Raw genomic sequence first — 18,732 nt, 5'->3', positions numbered from 1 at the left:
GCTGGCCACATGACCCGGAAGCTGTACGCCGGCTCCCTCAGCCAATAAAGCGAGATGAGCGCCGCAACCCCAGAGTCGGTCACGACTGGACCTAATGGTCAGGGGTCCTTTACTTCTTGTACCCTGCCTGCCTGCTGACTGTCCAAAAGGCAGCAAATTCATCTATGAAGATTCTTCAGCTTTGTTCATACTTATTGGGGAAGAAATGGTTCTGATGAACAAGTAGTAGTTTCTGCTTTCCCCATGTGTGTAGCTGTGTTGGAGACAACATGTCTCTGAATACCACTTGCTGGGAACCACAGGTTGGGAGAGTGCTGTTATACTCACGTCCTGCATTTGGGCTTCCCATGGGCATCTGATTGGCCTGTGAGGGCCGGCTGCATGACTACATTTGGCCTGATTCAGGAGGTTTTTCTTACATTCTCATGTGCATGTCCTCTCCTCCTCTTACTTCTTGGTTCCTAAATAGGGCTGCATCCAGAATTTCCTGGACATAGCTGGGATTCATCCTTCAAAAATGGCATCTGGGTGGAATTTTTGAAAATCGCTTGAAATGTCCAGGGAAACCCAGTTGTATGGCAGCCCATATCGGAAGTGTTGTGTATTTTTGTTTTTTTTTTTTTTTTTGTTTTATTTCCCCCAAAATAGGTTAAAAACTTAACTTTGCCAAAAAAAATAATAAAAGCTCAGCCATATAATTGCAACCAGCAGTTACTCATTGCAGGAGCAGTGATTGCTAGATAGGCTTGAGCAGTGGTGTCACATGTCCCCAGCTACGCCCTGGTTCACTGCTACCTGTGGCTTCCTCTACCAAACAGCCCAAAGCTTTCCTGGGTCTTGACGACATCATCTTTAGGTAACGTGGCGTCATAGACACACAGAGACCACAAGGCTTTATGAACCAAATTTAAAAGCTTACTTAACAAGGAGGTTATTCTTAGGTAAAAGATTTATCTCCTGAATGGTTGCAAGCTCACAAATCAATCCCAAAAGAGCAAAAGGATAATTAAAACAGGATGAACACATCTAGCTAATTTTATCTAAAAGGCTTCCTGCTGGCTAAAATTCTGATAGGGAGCTTGAAATTCTTCAGATCTTCCTGGGAGCCACCTCTCTGTCTCTCCAGGCTACCCTGTTTCTTATATCCCAATCCACAAACAAACCAAACATCAAGAAAGTATACTTTAGTCCTAATTCCCTCTGCAAGTCAGACTGCCTGAAATCCATACTTTTAATGCCTCCTGAAGTGAATACCTGCCAGTCAATGTTGGCATTAGGAAGCAAATTAACTCCATAATTCCCAAACCAAACTATCTACAAGTTTAGGAAAGTTCACTTACTGAGTATTGGCATAAGTGATCTGTTGTAGTCTCTTCCAGATCCCAGATAAAATTTTGTATGTAGACCATAGATATTGGCAGGCATTTCCAACACTATATTCATTCCTTGGTTAAAAAGAATTTCATACAATTGCAGGCAATTTTCATGCAAAGCTAGTATTTCTATTGTCGATGACTGTGTTACTCATTTCTTTCAGCAAAATTCATGGTTTCTGCTGGAAAAGCTATGCAACCACAGCTTTTCTTAATGTAATTCTCCCTCTTTTCATGCTTTCATGCCATCAGATTATTGTGCCAAAACTTTTAAAAGTGCTCAACACATTGAATTAGCGACCCTTAACTTAACATTCTGTTTTACTTATTTATTTTTTATGTATTGTAATTTAATGCAGCATGAAATGTGGCATTCAGGATAGAATGATTTATTGCAGTGTTAATGGAATTGTTTCACTCTTCAGGTTTCCTTCTCAGTCAACTATGAAATGAACCAGTCGGAGGCTCGCATTCAGACTGATGTAAGTTTTCTCTCCTCATCAAATGTTAATTCCTTTACTGTATGCTTGTTGATTTCTGTACAAAATGCAGCAGAAGCATAACTCTTGATTTATTTATCTTTTCCTGCAGATAGCTCTAGGTGTTTTGGGTGGCCTGGCAGTTCTGTGGTCCCTTCTCAAGACAGCTGGCTGGAAGAGGCGTATAGGGAGCCCCATGATTGACCTACAGGTATGAACGATCGAGAGTCCTAGCAGATAATACTTTTTACACATAATATTTACAGTTTTATATCAGTTTGGAGGTATCCAAGTTCTTCATGTACATAACCCCAGCAATCTTTACAATTTTTGTAAATTGGCCATTATTATTATTCCTATGTAGTGGATGGGGAGGGCAAAGGTTAATTAAATCCTAGCGTGTTAATGACTGAGGACTTAAGTAGTACGCACACTTGACCACTATACTACACCATACCAACTGTTGCAGGATATATGTTTCCGATCGTAGGTCTTCTTCTGTGCCTTTCAAGTCTCATGTTGAGGAAAGCATCAGAGTAGATACTGGGGTTTAACTTGGGTAAATAGATCTAGAGAGATGTTGGGAGAAAATGGCTGTTATACGGCCCGAGTATCTGGTTTGAACCCCTGAGAATCTTTACAGATCATGGAGGATTTTGGTGAAATGTGGAAGGAGACCCACTATGTCAGGGAACTGCCATCAGAAAGGCAGGCGGTGGAAGGGCTCTCAGACACTAAGAGAGACTCAGCAGCAGAGGAAGGTACCAGCAGGGGGAGGGAAAGAGCTCAGAGAGAAAGTGAGTCGGAGGGAGGGCTCCGAGAGACTGCCAGTGAAAACAGTGGAGAAGTCTCAGGACCCCCCCATAGGTACACCCACTCCTCGCCGGAAGCTGTCTCGCCGAGAATCCCGAAGACGTGTTTCCGTTAAGGAACTTTTATGTTGGAGCAGATTCCGCAAACGCCCACTCTCGGATTCTGCTAGCGATTGAGGGAGTCATGTTTAAGGGGGCTCCGCTTAAGGCAGAGTTTGAGAACCATGCCCAAGCTCTGAGGGACTAAGCTTTAACGCACAAGCAGCTCATCATCCCATCACACACTAGGAAACAGTTTATTGCCAGAAAAAGTCAGGATTGTGAACCAGAAAGATGGTCACATCATAGTAAGTTGTATGAAGGAGAGCCAGAGATCAATGAAGCCAAAGTTGCAGATAGTCTAAGGAAGCAGAGACTGGCAAGTGGGGAGTAATGGACCACAGAAATCTGTCTTTTGCCAAATCAGTCCCTCTTGGTCAATATTGTTATTCTAAATGGCAGCAGCTTCCCAGGGTTTGAGACCAGAGTCTTTCCCAGTCTTACCCGGAGGTGCTGGGAATAAATTCTGGGGCTTTCTGCATGCAGTTTGTTCTCTGCCTCTGACTTCTGGAGCTCCCCCAGGCTAGAGGTAGGCTAGGAGGAAAGAAAAGCTAAGAAGCACAAAATGGGAGCCTGAGCCAAAAACACTGAACCCGACCTTCAAGCTTTTACCTTCTAGTCTTTTTGTGATTGTAAGCTGTTCTAAACTGTTTTAAATGTTGTATTTTAAATTGTTGTAATCTGCCCTCGATCTGTAGGGTGACGTGCAGGCAATAAATTAAAATCATAATAGTAATAGTAGAAGGGTTCAGTCAGGGATAACCAAGTAGGACTGGTGGGTCAGGGAAGGTTGAGTCTTCTGCTAATGAAGATCTGCTGTATTGGTGACTTATGGAAATAAATAGTTGGGTGCTGGATCCATACTACTTGTTCATGATGCTTACACATATCAGGATGACAGGAAAAATCCTGACTTTCTTTGTCTTACTGTTATAACAATGAAGTGATGGCTGCAGGTCATCCTTGGAATTCAAAACAAATGAAAAATAATTGTATTATTCTTTAGCCGCTCCTCTTTTTATTTGATAGTGGTTCCTTTAAAAAAAGAGACTATGCAGAGTCTTTCAGGGAGTGATTTTTTATTTCATTTTTAAGGCTATGGCTAACAACATTTTCCAATTAAAGATTAATTATCAGCTGATAGAGCACAGCAAATTTAAGTTAGCTCTTCTGTTACCTAAGAACATGTCTGGACAACTTTTTTTGAAGCAGCACCTCTGCCTGTCCCTGCAGTTCACTGAATGATTACTGCAGGTGATGAAATCCACATGGCCAGTGTAGCAGTATATAACTGTGCATCACATTGGCTCATTGCACAAAAGCTCCAGTAAAAAGTGTGGGTAACTGTTGTCTAAACACAGTTCCAAAGTCAAGTGCCTCCCCATTTTCTGAATCACTGCATAAAGTTACTAGATACAGGTGTAGCGACGCTGTGTAAGAATAGCATTTCTGTCTGTCTCTGTTGGGACACCTTTCTGTCATTGCACCTAACACATTTGTACTCTGATGTTGTAGACAGTTCTGAAGTTCTTGCTATTCTACTCTGGTGACCTTGCAAATGTTTTCTTCATCATCTCAGTGGGAACAGGGATATATTGGCTTATATTTTTCAAAGTAAGTTTCATCATATTGTGTTTCTTTAAAGATGAATAAACAATTGTACACATATAAATGTTAGATATGACATCTAAATGTTTGTATGTTTTGTTTTCCCTTTTTGCTTTTCTCACCAGACCATTGAGGCAAGTTGTACCTGTAAAATATTCTCTGTATTTGTCCTTTATACTTTACCTCTTCCTCTCACTTTAAATGTGCATGCAGTAGTAAATAGAGCTAGTTTTTTTAAAATAAAAAAATGCTCCAAATCCTAATTTTCATCAAGCTTTGGTAACTTCGGCAAAAGCAACCACTATTTTAAATTCAGTTGTAGAAATTGTATGATATGATTTAACATACATGTAGTTACAGCTTGTTTGATTTAATGAAGACCCTTCACTCCACAGGCACAGCAGTATGTCTCTGTTCTCTTACCATTACCAAGTCAAGAAGACAATTTTGTTTCTTACATTGGATGTGCTTTTGCTCTTAAGGTAAGCAGTAGGGCCATGCTCTGGATTTGTCTGAGCCCTGAGCAGAAACCGGCTTGTTCAGAGGGACTCAGGCATCAGATGAATCGGATACAGAGAAGCCTCTTGCTGTTAAGCAGAAGCACCAATACTTCCTGACGCAGGGCACTCTTTTGCAAGCGAATTCTCTGCAGACCCCACCCCTGGTCAGTTGGGAGAGGAATGTTTTATTAGGTTTTTTTAAACTAATTAGACATAAGCTTTGCCCCCCAAACTATGTTGGAACTGGACCCATGGTGGGGTGAGTGTCTCCCGGGTTAGCCCTGGGAGGGTCACCCAAATCTCAAGGGTAGGGGGAGCCTTGTGCAGAGCTCTAATAATTAAGTTGCCCATCTGATATTGTGGTTAATTTTGTCTTCTAAATGAGAAATCATATCAGGGTTAGCATTTTTAGCACAAGCTGCAGTTCTCTCCAGTTCTGCTGTTTTCTAGAGAAAGAAAAATGGTTTCAGTGGTAAGGTATCACTTCTTTATTTTTCTTCCAATAGCAAAAGATTTAAAAAAGAGAGACCTAACAGCAGATACAGGCAAATTAAGTAGACTGGCCTTTGCTAGAACCTGAGAGGGGACTTGTATGCAGAATTTTGACTAGAAATCCAAGCCAGACCCAGCCCCGCCTCTAAACTGTAGTATTAACAATGGACTACATTGGAGGACTGTTGCAAGCCACACTCTCCCATTCATACCACCACCCCAGCTGCTGCCTTACAATATAGAAATAATGGGTTATTGACACTGCCAGGGCACATTTGTCTTTCAGTGTTTTAAAACTAAACAAAAATGTTTTTTTCAAATGAAATAAAACTTGAGTTGGAATACAATGTTTCGTATCCAACATTGCTGACCCACTAATGCAGCAGATTTCCACTTGGGCAACAAAAGGCTCCTCTTCTCTCCTCTTCCCTTCAGCACCTCATGCTCTCTCAAAATCTGTTCCAGATGTTTTAAGGGCCCTGGAAGAGTAGAGGAAGAGCATTAGATGCAACCCAATATCCAGTCTGTTTTTGCAGAGGGAGAACTGCCACTGTCTAACCACAGCTATACTACAAACTATGGGCATCAGGTTAGCCCCTTGGAGCTAGGGGATGTTGAACTAAGGAGGCCTTTGGTCAGATCCAGTAGTGGTCTTCTAATGATCTTATGTCCCACTGAACTCAATGGAACTTGCATCTCCATGTGAGTAGGATTTGCACAGTGACAGTCCCATAGATTTCAGCGGGACAGGTGTAAGCACATGTTCTTTCACAGCAACCTTTGGATGTTAAGCGTTCCTAATTTTTAACTGACCCTGTTTACAAACTTGTGATAGTTTCAGAGCAGGGATGAGTTAAATTGCCAAACTAGCAGCAGGTTTTTCAAGTGAAACTACACTTTAATATACTACCCATGATCTTGAGTTGCCCCCACCAACCCTAATGCAGCCAGCTCCTGTTGATGGATATAAGAAGTGGAAATATTAATCAGGAATGAATTTTTATCCTATTACTGCAGCCAGGTTTTCTGGATTGCAACAGAAATTGTACAATTCTGAATGCCGACTTCCTGTTTTTAATTAGTTGTCTTCCTGTCCTAAATGCTAATTTAGGTTTATTTTTGTCTCATTAAATGGTTTCTTCAGGCACTGCAGTTTTTGCATCTGCTTGTTTTCCAACTTACGGTAGATATCTTTTTCATTGACTGGGAGCGTCCTAAAGGAAAAGTTCTTAAAGCAGTTGAAGGTATGTATTCCTACAACTTCTGTCAGCCCTAGTCAGCATTGTTAGTGGCCAGGGGTGATGGGAGTTGCAATATCCAGATAGCCACAGGCTATAGCCCCAGGAATAGCCCCAAGAAAGTAGGAACATTTCCATGTCCCAGCTGTAGTCAGTTAAGATACTGTTTTATTTGAATGTGGGCAACATCTAACGAAGTAGCGCTGTTGACGCAAGGATTTCCACCTGTGCAACAGAACTCTCCCCCCCCCCGCCTCCTCTCCCAGTGTGCCCCTGGTATCCTCTGCAGAAGACATTTAGGGGGTGTATGGAGAAAATGGAGAGTTTCCTTGCAGAGTCTGAAATCCCTGTGCTAAAAGAACTTTTGCATTGGATACCACCCCTTGTGCTGCCGATAATAACTGGCCATGTTCCTGTGCTTATGACTTCCTTTTAAAGCACTAAATGATTTGCGACCTATATAAACTGGCTGGGGCCCTAAGATTGGCTCCAGAAGCCCTGCTCACAGACACACTATTGTGTCCCCCTCCCATTGGATATATGTTTGGCCTTCTATTTTTAATGTATTTTAATAGATGCAAGCTGCTTTGTGGAAGCTATTTAAGCTGGAAAAGCAGGATATAAAGAAATAACATTTAAGACATTTACAGTTTGAACTATGCTTCTCCACAGGAGAAAATGGCGTAAGAAGTATTTCTGCACCTGTCAGCATATGGAGAACGTATTTCATAGCAAATGAGTGGAATGAAATTCAAACCATCAGGAAAATAAATCCTCTCTTCCAAGTGCTTGCTATTCTCTTCTTCTTAGAGGTGACTTTCAGATGTCATTATCATTCATTTGATTTTTGATCTTTCTAAAGCAGTTGGGTAAGCTGATGGGATGTAACCAATGAAGTCATCCCATTCGTGCAGGGACTTCTGCCTGCACAGCAGGACTTCCCCTCTGTTCTTTCTGTACAATCCCCCAACTGTTCTGGGGGTTCCCCAACCTTTCCCAAGCAGATTTATAGGAAGTATGTGTGTTAACAGGGCAACTTGGTTGGATACAACCCAATGGTTATATTGTGTGCTGTTGTGCTTCTTCTGTTTTTATTATGAGCTCCCATAGTTCAGGTTTAGTTCTGTTATCTATGTACTTAGTGTATATATGTGAGCCACAGAAGTTGTATCTTAAAAACAAATAGCATAGCACAACTAGGCATCAGTTTTAATCTATTCATCATGCAGCATCAGCTGAAATACTTGTTCCAGCTGAATTAAATGGTTAGCAAATGCTTTCTCCTGCACACATAATGAGAAGGCAGGTGAGGACTAATTGTCTTGTGCATATATTATTAGTGAACAGGACAAGAGCTCTGTTAATGCTGCTTCTGTGCAACCTGCAGAGCTATTACTAGTACTGCCTTCATTTTAGACTCGCTTTTCCATAACAATACTTTGTAAATTTGGTTCTTGGCTGCCAAGTGATATTTATGATGCAGGAAGTGAAGCAAGCTGCTCAGCTAAATACTTGACATCATAAAGCAGAATTACAATCAATGTTCATTCATTGGAATGGTCAAATCTTTAAGTTCCGGAGCTAAAATTATCCTGTTCTAGTTTTAATTTTTGCTAAGTCTTAACTAAAAATGGCTCAGCTGGCTTTGGAAGGGAGCTGAAAGTACAGCTCATGAAATTGTTATATTTTGATTTTATAAAATCCTCTTCTGGTTTTATCCAGCATAATCCACTACATCTGCATCATCATTGCAAGTCTTTCTGTACCATAAGTGTAGAATTATTATTTTTATTTGAATAAAAGTATAGATCAATAAAATAATACCTCATGGTCAAAGATATACACTAAAATAACAGAACACAGTAAGTCCAGCAATTTAGAAGATCTTTGTTAATGCAGATTACTAATGAGATATCTTTTGGTATTTTCAAAATACGCTTTCAGGTTGTGGGGTTTTCAAATCTGGCCTTAATGGATTCTTCTTCCAGTCTTAAAAGGAGCCCAGAAAGTTACATAGCTCCCTGGAGTCGTATTCTGAGATTTGGCGTGTCTGCTGTCCTTTGGCTAGTGATTGCCATAATACAGGTAGACCTTTCCATTGCCACTATATATTTAACTGTCTTCAAGTTATACAGATTTTTTGTTGATTTTGTTGTTGTTAAAAGATTATAATTCTGGTTGTATTGGATGTCCTTGGAAAGGCACAAACTAAGTATTTGTGTGTTTCTATATTTTTCTTTAGAGGTGATTATTTGGAGATCTATTTTCATTGGGAAGAACGTGGAAGTTGACATCCATCAATTATTAGCATAAAAGATCTCAATTGGTGTTAGTGTTAGTGATCTGCTCTAACAAAACTTGTTTGTACACATACATGCTGTGTGACATACCTATGAACATACAGTGGAAAATCAACTTTCCACTGGAATTCTATTGGTGGATTTGAACTTAGGAAAATTCAAAAGATACTTGAAAAAATATCTAAAAAGACTCTCCTCTCTGAAAGAGAGGGGAGTGGTTGTGGGCGGGAGCCCGAGCACCGCCCAGCAGGGGGGCATTTGCCCCCTGCCTCCAGCTCACCTGGCTGGTGCTCATGCCCCCTCCTGTGGCCATCCAACCAGGTGCCACAGAGGGGGCGTGTTCAGCAGCCTTTTGCTGCAGCACTAGCCTCTCCCTGGCCTCATTCCTCATCGTCGTCCCGTGGCGAGTGGAAAATCAACTTTCCACTGGAATTCTATTGGTGGATTTGAACTTAGGAAAATTCAAAAGATACTTGAAAAAATATCTAAAATATCTAATTGCAATTTGAAATACATGTGCTATTGGAAATAGTTCATACAGAATCTGCAGATAAGGGAAGATTATTGAAGACAAAACAAAGAATGGGCCTCTCCTTGCAGTTTTCACACATAGTTGAAAGAGACTAAAAATAAAGGAGGTGAGGAGCAGCAGCAGGGATGCTCAACTGAGACTGCAGTTTCCAGATTTCTCAAGAAAGGAAAAAACGCACAAAAAAACAGAATTGCTAAGTCACTTCTAGGTCATTAGTCAACAACAAGCATAGGCAAACTCTGCCCTCCAAATGTTTTGAGACTACAATTCCCATCATCCCTGACCACTGACCCTGTTAGCTTGGGATGATGGGAGTTGTAGTCCCAAAACATCTGGAGGGCCGAGTTTGCCTATGCCTGGTCAACAACATAGAGGCAGACAAAACATATACGACTGCCCAGCATCCCAGGCTGAAGTAATTTGAGATCAACACACTACATCCCAGCTTTTGCTTCTTTTCTAAATTACCCCCATCTTCTTTGGAGGAGGCAGAATGCCTTGGACTTTATAAAACAGTGGCATAACAGGCAGCTCGTGGCTTATACTCTTATGACTCTGTTTAAAACTGGCTCCTAAAGCAGAAAAATTGAAGTTGCATGTCCTTAACTCATTAGTAAATCTGATTTATTACAGGTGATATACTTTTCTGTCTTCTATGAAAGATTTATAGAAGATAAGATAAGGCAGTTTGTTGACTTGTGCTGTATGAGCAATGTAAGTATTCGATCATTTTATGCTTCCAATTAGTGCCTTTCTATGTTAACGCTTTAGAATGCTATAAAGATGTAGTTAGTTTTGCTCTAACAGTTAGCATAGTATAGCAATAAATAAACCAGAGTTGCTGCTCTTTATTCCACCAGTTCTTTGCCAAAATCTCAACAGGGTTTGCTGTTTTCCTCACTTGTATAACAAGGAGAAGACAATACTATATATAGTTTAGTAGACTCAGGGCCCTCAACAGATTCTCAACAGTTATTTGAGAATCAACCCAGACCTCTCATCCTCACTCCACCAGTCAAGTGGGGAAGGGGGGCGGTGAACAATCTACAAGCACATCCTCTTTCTCAAAGATGTACACACATGGGTTTATAGATGCGTAGAATAAAGATATGCCCAGTTTCAAAATATATTGTATCTCACTAACTACATCATGGTGGAACGTAACTCATAAACAATAACTGCAAAATAGATTAGTTGTCCAGAATTTTGCTTTCTTGTGCAAAGAATCTTCATATCCATTGAAAAGAAACACTGTAAACACTATTTGAATCTGTATCTTTTAAGATGCTGAATTTTATTTTTCTTACCTTGTAGATTTCAGTCTTTCTGTTGTCACACAGATGCTTTGGGTATTATATTCACGGTCGGTCTGTGCATGGGCATTCAGATACCAATATGGAAGAGATGAATATGAACCTAAAGAGGGAAGCGGTATGTAAAACAGCTAGGAAGGGGAATCCCAAAACTCACTTATATATCAAGAATCCATGCACAAGAACTTTAGTTATTTTGTATTTCATTGTACAGTACTTCAATATGTGCTTAACTGTTGCCACTCTTAGGGGGCAGGGATGAGAGAGATTTAAAAGTAGGTCAAGCAATAAAATTGGTTGCATTTTCTAGAATCCTTTTTACACCCTCATATTTTTTCTTGCTTATAATTTTGAACTGATTCCCATGCTTTATCAACAACTGCATCTGAAACTCCTCTTCATTTTATAAACAATCTATCACACCAGAATGGGGTATTGATGTTTCAGAGAAACAAATAGAAACCACCCTTTTACACACCCAACTTATTTGTCCTTTGTATCCTTGCCTTAATTTTTTTAAGTTTGTCTTTTTTCACTTTTTTCTTCTCTTTTTTCTTTGGCTTGTAATTAGCATTTCTAGTGCAGAACAGCAGTAATAATTATTATTATAACTTAACTATCAGTACAAAAGGGTAAAAGCAGATGTTGCTCAGGTTCAGCGGAATGGATAATAAATTCTTGAGTTCATTCCTTGTTCAAGTTGTTCCAGCAATTCTGCTTTATGTCATTTCCTTAGGAAAATCTGTGTAGTCAAAGAGGCTTGTTACCAAACACAGATGGTCAGACTTTTCAGATTTCCATTTCAAGCAAGATGAGGCAGCAGTATGACAGGATCCACGAAACATTAACAAGGGTATGTATATTATTGGCAGACTTGCTGTGCTGTCCTCTGTGTTTAAAATGTCCTTGTCCAGATGGATTCTAGTTCAAGAAGACATAGAATCTTCCACATCTATTTTTCTTAATCTTATATATCCTTTACAGCCAGTGCATCTTCATTCTTCTGACCATGCATTGTGCATATGGATCATTCACACACAGACAAAAATAGACGATATGAGTGAAGTTTACATTGTCCATGTGTGTGTGGAATGCTTGCATGTGAACTGTGGCCTCCCAGGACAGCAGAGCCTTTTGTCTATGAGTATCGTTTTGTGTCTGGGTCCTTTAAGTATCCGTGTGGCAGAACCTTGATGTCCAAAAACTGAAACTGAAGATATGACACATGGTGTAGAATGCTGTTCTAGTGCTAGTACACACCTTTAAAGCCTTTCTTGACTTGTGCCCAAACTACCTTAGGGGTCATCTCTTCACATACCAGCCTGCCTATGTCTTAACATTTTTGGCTAAGTTCCTGGTCTTAAGTGTTGTCCTCCTCAGAACTACAGTTTATTTACCCATGAATTTTAATTTGTACAACCCCTTAGTCTGTATTATAATTGTATCTGCTGTCTTTTATTATAATTTCTAGTGTGAATGTTTTACTATATTGTATTAGGTTTTATAGGGACGCGGGTAGCACTGTGGGTTAAACCACAGAGCCTAGGGCTTGCCGATCAGAAGGTCGGCAGCTCGAATCACCACAACAGGGTGAGCTCCCATTGCTCGGTCCCTACTCCTGCCAACCTAGCAGTTCGAAAGCATGTCAAAGTGCAAGTAGATAAATAGGTACCGCTCTGGTGGGAAGATAAACGGCGTTTCCGTGCGCTGCTCTGGTTCACCAGAAGTGGATTAGTCATGCTGGCCACATGACCCGGAAGCTGTATGCCGGCTCCCTCGGCCAATAAAGAGAGATGAGCGCCGCAACCCCAGAGTCGGCCACGACTGGTCCTAATGGTCAGGGGTCCCTTTACCTTTACCTTTTATTAGGTTTTATAAAAAATATTATCTATATTCCATCCTGGAATCAATTTTGATGAAACGTTGTACAGAAATGTTTTAAATCAGTCAACAAGTATTCATACCACCAGTCATTAAAAAATGAGTTCACAACTGGACTTTGATAGTACTTCCTGTATTTTCAGCTGTGTTTCTGTGAATTTCTTCTACTAGGACCATCTTCTGGTGCAGTGGATTATTGGGTACAGTGTGTGGTTTAGAATTTTGTGCACTCTTATATGATGTTAAGGGCAATTTTCCAAAGCAGGGAGCCTCCTGTATTCACAGAGACCTCCTGTGAGTTTTCGAGCCTGGATTTTCTAGGATTCCAAAACACATGGGAAACCTCTAGAAGAACAGGAAGTTCACTGCTTCCAAAGATTGTCCTTAAACTTGTGCAGGCTGATCATGATGGCAACTGGAACTAGTATGTCTTGCATTTTAAATTAACACAAATATCAAGCACCTTAAGAGGGCTATAACCTTAAGGGTATCTTTCAATCAAGTATTTTGCTGCAAGCCATAAGTGTCTTTGAGCGTGAATGCAGTCGGATATTTCCAGCTATTTTACACATCCATTATGTCAAATGAGACCCTGTGTGCATTTTAAAATCATTTGTATTTCTTTTTCTCCCCAGAAACAGGGTCCTGTTAGACTTTTGAATTCATCTGCGACTACATTTGAGCAGAGTACCAAAGCATATCATACCATGAATAAATTTCTAGGCTCATTTATTGATCATGTAAGTATCACAATTAACATTTAATAAAAAGATTGAATAATGTTTTTGATATTAAGGGGTTGTGATTTAGCCTCTGTTTTCATGTGGTCCTGTAGAGTAGAGATTGTGCTGTGCAGATGCTGGTACACTGCCCTGCAGTCAACACCACAGAAGTTGATCACTTGTAAAACAAGTTGATACAAGATCACCTTACTTACTCTCTGTTGATTTTCCAGTGCCTTTTGATAAATTTTGTTTCTTTGCTTTTGGAAAGTCTTTTGCCTGATCCTTTTTATTTTCTTTTTCTTTTTTACTTCCTCCCTGAAATGTTTTTTTCTTTTTGTAGTTTTCTATTCCGCTGCTTTCGATGTGTGTTGTATTTCTAAAGTTGCTCTATTCTTGTTGTTTGCTTTAAATTTGTTACATTAGCCATCTTTAGTTCTTTGTTCTGAAGTGCAAAGGTGAGTTATAAATCCCTAAATAAATAAAATAGTGCTTTTCTTCGTTTGTATCTTAGAAGTGCTTTTATAATGAAATGTTTGTTTTGTTTTTCCACTTATAGGTTCATAAGGAGATGGATTACATTGTAAAGGACAAATTGCTGCTGGAGAAAATCCTTGGAATGGAGTTCATGGAACCAATGGAAAAGAGCATCTTTTACAATGGTATTATCAATCTAGATGTTAAATTTTTATGTTAGGTGAGCAGATGAATCCTAATGGCTTGTGTCTACAAGAGTCCCAGCAATTTCTGTGGTTTATTTTTTGACCAAGCACTTGAATGCTACTGAAGAATGCCAGAAATGCAGCAAGCGATATGGAGTTTAAATTCTTCAGTACCTAGGAGAAATGAAATTTGCCCACAAATAAATGAACCACATAATAGTAGGAGAAGCGAAGGTATATCTGAAATAGGAAAAAAAACATCGTTATTCATCCATGTAAGAAAAGCTTCACTAAGAATATATGAGTCTGCTGGATAAAGCCAGTGGCTCATCTAATCCCAATTTGGTGTCCTCTGCAAATTTGATGCACATCCCCTCATTCCTTCATCCAAGTCATTTATAAAGACATTGAACAACAAGGAGCCCAGGACAGAATCCTGCAGCAGCCCACTTGTCACTTTTGAGGAACTATTAATAAGCACTCTTTGGGCTCAATCAGTCAACCAGCTACAAATCCACCTAACGGTAACCTCGCTCAGCCCACATTCTACTAGCTTTTCTGCAAGAATATAATGGAGGACTTTGTCAGAACCTTGGCTGAGATCAAGATCAAGATGGCTGAAATCAAAATACACTATGTCCACAGCATTCCCAGTCTTCTCTCTCAACTTGATGTCAGGACTTGAAATTTCCGCTTAGATGTCAAAGGTGTCTTATCCCACAGTGTTTGTTTAGACAGAACCTGTTTTATCTTGAACTTTGTAGTCCTTCCAACACTGCACTTGACAGGCATAACAAAAGAAGTTTCACTTCTCATAGTGTTAGCCATTAGTTTCAGTACTTGTTCTGCTGCAGCTAAAGCTGATGTCCGGAGTAGTTGGACTACTATACGTTTGTCCATAAAGTCTATCAAAGCAATGGAAACCAGATGCTCCAAACTGTATTTTTATAGATACTGATTTTCAGAAAGGTCTTGAATCTCTGCAATGTTCTGGTAGAAGTTCCTGAGACAGTTACACTGGCCAGATAACTAAGGGTTACCAGATAACAGTAGTTGATAATGACACCATAAAGTTTAGATGGCATTTATTGGTTGCTAAATTCTTAGTCCTATAATTTTGAAATTTATGTGCATAGCTCATGATTTAGTCACGCTGGATTTGGTATCTTTAAAACATATGCTTTTGAGGTGGAGTTGTTGTTTTTTTGTTGTTGTTCTAAGTTATATAATAAAATATACTCAGAGAGATCAGTAAGAATGTGCCTCTTGTTCAGAATGAGTCTTGGTAATCTGCTTCTGATTTTTAAACAGTAAGCACTTAATGGACATCTGTGCACAACGGGATGTCATACAATACAAAGCCATTTTATAAAATTAAGTTGTTACAGCTTTCATGGTAAAGGAATGAAATAACTGTATCTATTGCAGATTATTATGTTTCTAACTTTTTGTTTCAATTTACTTGTTTTACTTTTGTTGTTTTTATCCATTCTCTAGAAGCTTTTCTCCCATTGTACAGCTTTTTTGATGCAGATATTATACATGTTTTTCAACAGGTTGTTTCCTTATTTGCAGATGAAGGACATTCTTTCAGTGATGTGCTGTATTATGGCAATGAAGCAACACTTCTCATCTTCGACATGCTGTTTTTCACCATTGTGGATATGGCCAGCCAAAGTTTTGTTTTAGCAGCTGTCCTGACGTATTTGCAACAAGAGGTAAGCCTCTTTATTGGAATGGAGTAGAGAATGTTGTTTTTTAAAAAATGATAGCATATAGTAGTTTGTATTCTCAGTTATCTACAAAATGTATTATTAGGCATAACAGATAATTGTTTGTTTATTTATTCCTAAGATTGCTAGGCACTGTTAAAAAAACAAAACAGGTGCTGCAGACTTGCAGTCCTAAGAGTAAACACTGCATGTTGGAACAAAACAGGACTCCAATGCTGTGGAAGTTTCTACTGGAGGCAGTGTAGAAGAGATGTTTTTTACTGCCCCCCCCCCACACAACAGCACCACCTCCCAAGCTGCTCCCAAATATCTCCCAACCCTCCAGAGCTGCTTTTCAGGGCATATAGGGGAAAGGAGAAATGAGCAAAAATCATCTCTCCCCCTCCCATCCTCCAGTGGAATTTCATGTAAACAGAACTCTACTCACTGCAAACCTGCATCCAACCCAAAATACATTGGAAAAGATAGGAAAAGGGTCTATGGTAAAATTTAATGACTTTTACCATTGAAGACTAATATATGCAAGATAGAACATATGTGTGTATCAGGCCTATCATCCCAGCTAATTTATCTCTCCCAAGGAAGGATATTTTTAGAATCTCATCATTCCACTTCTTGCTTCAAGTACTGTGCTAGCAGATATTGTAAGTTCAGTTAGGCTTTTGCAAACATCACCCTCTGCTCGTCAATTAGTGCAAACTGGCAATTAGTGCAGAACTGTCTAGTACTGCCCCACTTTCCAATAAAATCCGCATTGTTCAAACAACAAAGGTGCACGACTGCTGTAGTTCCTACCGACTCTTAAAATGCTTTACCACATGGCTTCTAGGATTTTCAAAACTTTGATTCCTAAACTTGTTAGTTTCCAAATTTCGAAAGGATATCAGGCCCATTAGCCTGACCTAAAACAGAGCCCGAATCTCAGTACGAGAACACAATTCAGTGCTGGCACTGCAACCAGTTCTAGCCTTGGCAGGCCTCTTGCATACTGCCTGCAGGCAGACTCAAATGAAAGGGAGCATTTGCTACGATTGGTGGCTGTTTCTCTTCATTTCTGGTGATGAGATCATGCTGAGGCCCCCATCATCTACCACTGGGGCATACAGTACATACTGCACAATGGTCAGTCATAAAGCTGGGGTTTTCCCCCCTTCATTTATACTGTTTAGCTATGGCAACCTCTAAATGGTGTGTATAAGCAATACAATACAGAAAATGTAAAAATCAATAAAACTATAAAATCAGGTTTCAATTAAAATGCCCACTGGAATTTAAAAACAAAAACCTTAAGAAGTTCAATGGGGGGGGCTGTCTGACCTCAACCAGAAGGGAGTTCCACAAAATTGGGCCACCAATACTGAACACACCATTCCTCTTGAATACGAACCATGCATCTGAGCTGTGGAGGAACCACTAACAGTGACACCCCTGAAGACCTCTGTGATTAAACATGGATATAGTAGAACCTCTACTTTCAACCACCTCCACTTGCAGACGTTCCAAGTTACGACCAGGGCAAACCCAGGAGTAACCGGCAGGTTTGCCACCATTCGCACATGAGCAGGAACGGGCAATCGCTGCCCGTGCATGGGCACATCGGTGCCTCCCCCAGCGACCCGTTTTGCCATAAGGATGGGCCTCTGGAATGGATTGTGGTCGTGAGTAGAGGTTCCACTGTATAAGGGAGTAGATATTCTGGACCCAAGTTGTTCAGGGCCTTGTGAATTAATGCACGAACCTTGAACTCAACCACTAGCTTATGGGCAACAAGTGCAAGCTTTTGAGCACTGGAATTATGCACTGACCATATTCTGTCCCCATCAACAGTCTAGTCGCAATGTTTTGCACCAGCTGGAGCCTCAGACCAGGCCAAAGAATAGCCCCACTTTGATGCATCTCTTCTAGGCTCCCTTGACAACGAACACCAAAGTAACAATAAAACCATAGAAACACTGGTTGGTTGGTTTTTGTCGCACATCTCTATTGTAACATTAACTGGACGATCATTATGAAGATCTTCCCATAATAAAGATGTTTGAAGTTGACAGCACAGTTTGGAAATTGATAACAAGCTCTGTTATACTAAATTTGTGGTTTCTTTTTTATAAGAGTGGTCTGGAAATAAATTGTAAACAGCTCCCTCACTATGAAGAGCAGCTTGCTTTCAGGTTACTGTTGGGGTGACCAAACAACAAGTCTTATTTTCAGCTTTTTCCAGTTACTGTTTATTATGTGAGGTGCTTAACTTGGATTGATCATACTTGACAAATCTAAGACAGTAACCTTAGATGAGATTAAAGAGCATCTAGCATTAGCTTAACATCCTGTCAAATAAGGATTTGCTGCTACACATGGAGTATTTTGTACAATTTATGCCATAACATCTGAAGTTGGTTTTATCTTTTCAGATTTTTAGGTTCATTCGTAATACAGTTGGACAGAAGAATTTGGCATCTAAAACTTTGGTGGATGAAAGATTTCTTATATGAAGAGACTTTCTGGGAACTAATTACGGCTTTAAAATGACACACATACACAAAGGATTTGCTTGCAGTACTTTGTAAATATTCATGTGTAGAATTTTTCTTCCATATTGTGTACTTGAAAACTGCTGTTTTGGATTAAATAAATTTGTACTTGTCATGGATAGTGATTATTCACATGCCTTAAAAGGGATGCCAAGATACAGAGAGATGTCACTGTCAGTATTAAAGCTGAACCCATGAATTAGTTTTGCAGATATTTTATGTGTACAGTGGTACCTCGGGTTAAGAAATTAATTCGTTCCAGAGGTCCGTTCTGAACCTGAAACTGTTCTTAACCTGAAGCACCACTTTAGCTAATGGGGCCTCCTGCTGCCGCTGCACCACCACTGCACGATTTCTGTTCTCATCCTGAAGCAAAGTTCTTAACCCGAGGTAATATTTCTGGGTTAGCGGAGTCTGTAACCTGAAGCGTATGTAACCTGAAGCATATGTAACCCGAGAT

At 40.0% G+C, this 18,732-nt stretch overlaps 1 protein-coding gene across 2 annotated transcripts in view; it reads left to right on the top strand.

The window, feature by feature from the left end:
• TMEM67 (transmembrane protein 67) overlaps positions 1–18,385 on the top strand; it is a 32,119-nt gene extending 13,734 nt beyond the window's left edge. Inside the window, exons 15-28 of one of the 2 annotated variants that reach the window (XR_014566479.1) lie at positions 1,799–1,855; positions 1,965–2,063; positions 4,279–4,377; positions 4,767–4,853; positions 6,508–6,607; positions 7,274–7,413; positions 8,546–8,686; positions 10,067–10,147; positions 10,748–10,864; positions 11,483–11,599; positions 13,263–13,367; positions 13,909–14,011; positions 15,568–15,729; positions 18,153–18,385. Coding sequence is in view for 1 of the 2 variants with exons in the window: in XM_083747610.1 (XP_083603736.1) it covers positions 1,799–1,855; positions 1,965–2,063; positions 4,279–4,377; positions 4,767–4,853; positions 6,508–6,607; positions 7,274–7,413; positions 8,546–8,686; positions 10,067–10,147; positions 10,748–10,864; positions 11,483–11,599; positions 13,263–13,367; positions 13,909–14,011; positions 15,587–15,729; positions 18,153–18,233 (1,470 nt within the window). In the remaining variant the exon portion in view is untranslated. The remainder of the gene's footprint in view (positions 1–1,798; positions 1,856–1,964; positions 2,064–4,278; positions 4,378–4,766; positions 4,854–6,507; positions 6,608–7,273; positions 7,414–8,545; positions 8,687–10,066; positions 10,148–10,747; positions 10,865–11,482; positions 11,600–13,262; positions 13,368–13,908; positions 14,012–15,567; positions 15,730–18,152) is intronic. The other variant, XM_083747610.1, reaches the window with a different exon arrangement.
• Positions 18,386–18,732: the final 347 nt, after the last annotated feature.

The sequence above is a fragment of the Podarcis gaigeae genome (genome assembly GCF_964106915.1).
Source record: "Podarcis gaigeae genome assembly, chromosome: 7".
Classification (NCBI taxonomy): Eukaryota; Metazoa; Chordata; class Lepidosauria; order Squamata; family Lacertidae; genus Podarcis; species Podarcis gaigeae.
Note: the sequence above shows the minus strand (reverse complement) of the source record. Positions and strands in the feature narration are given on the sequence as shown.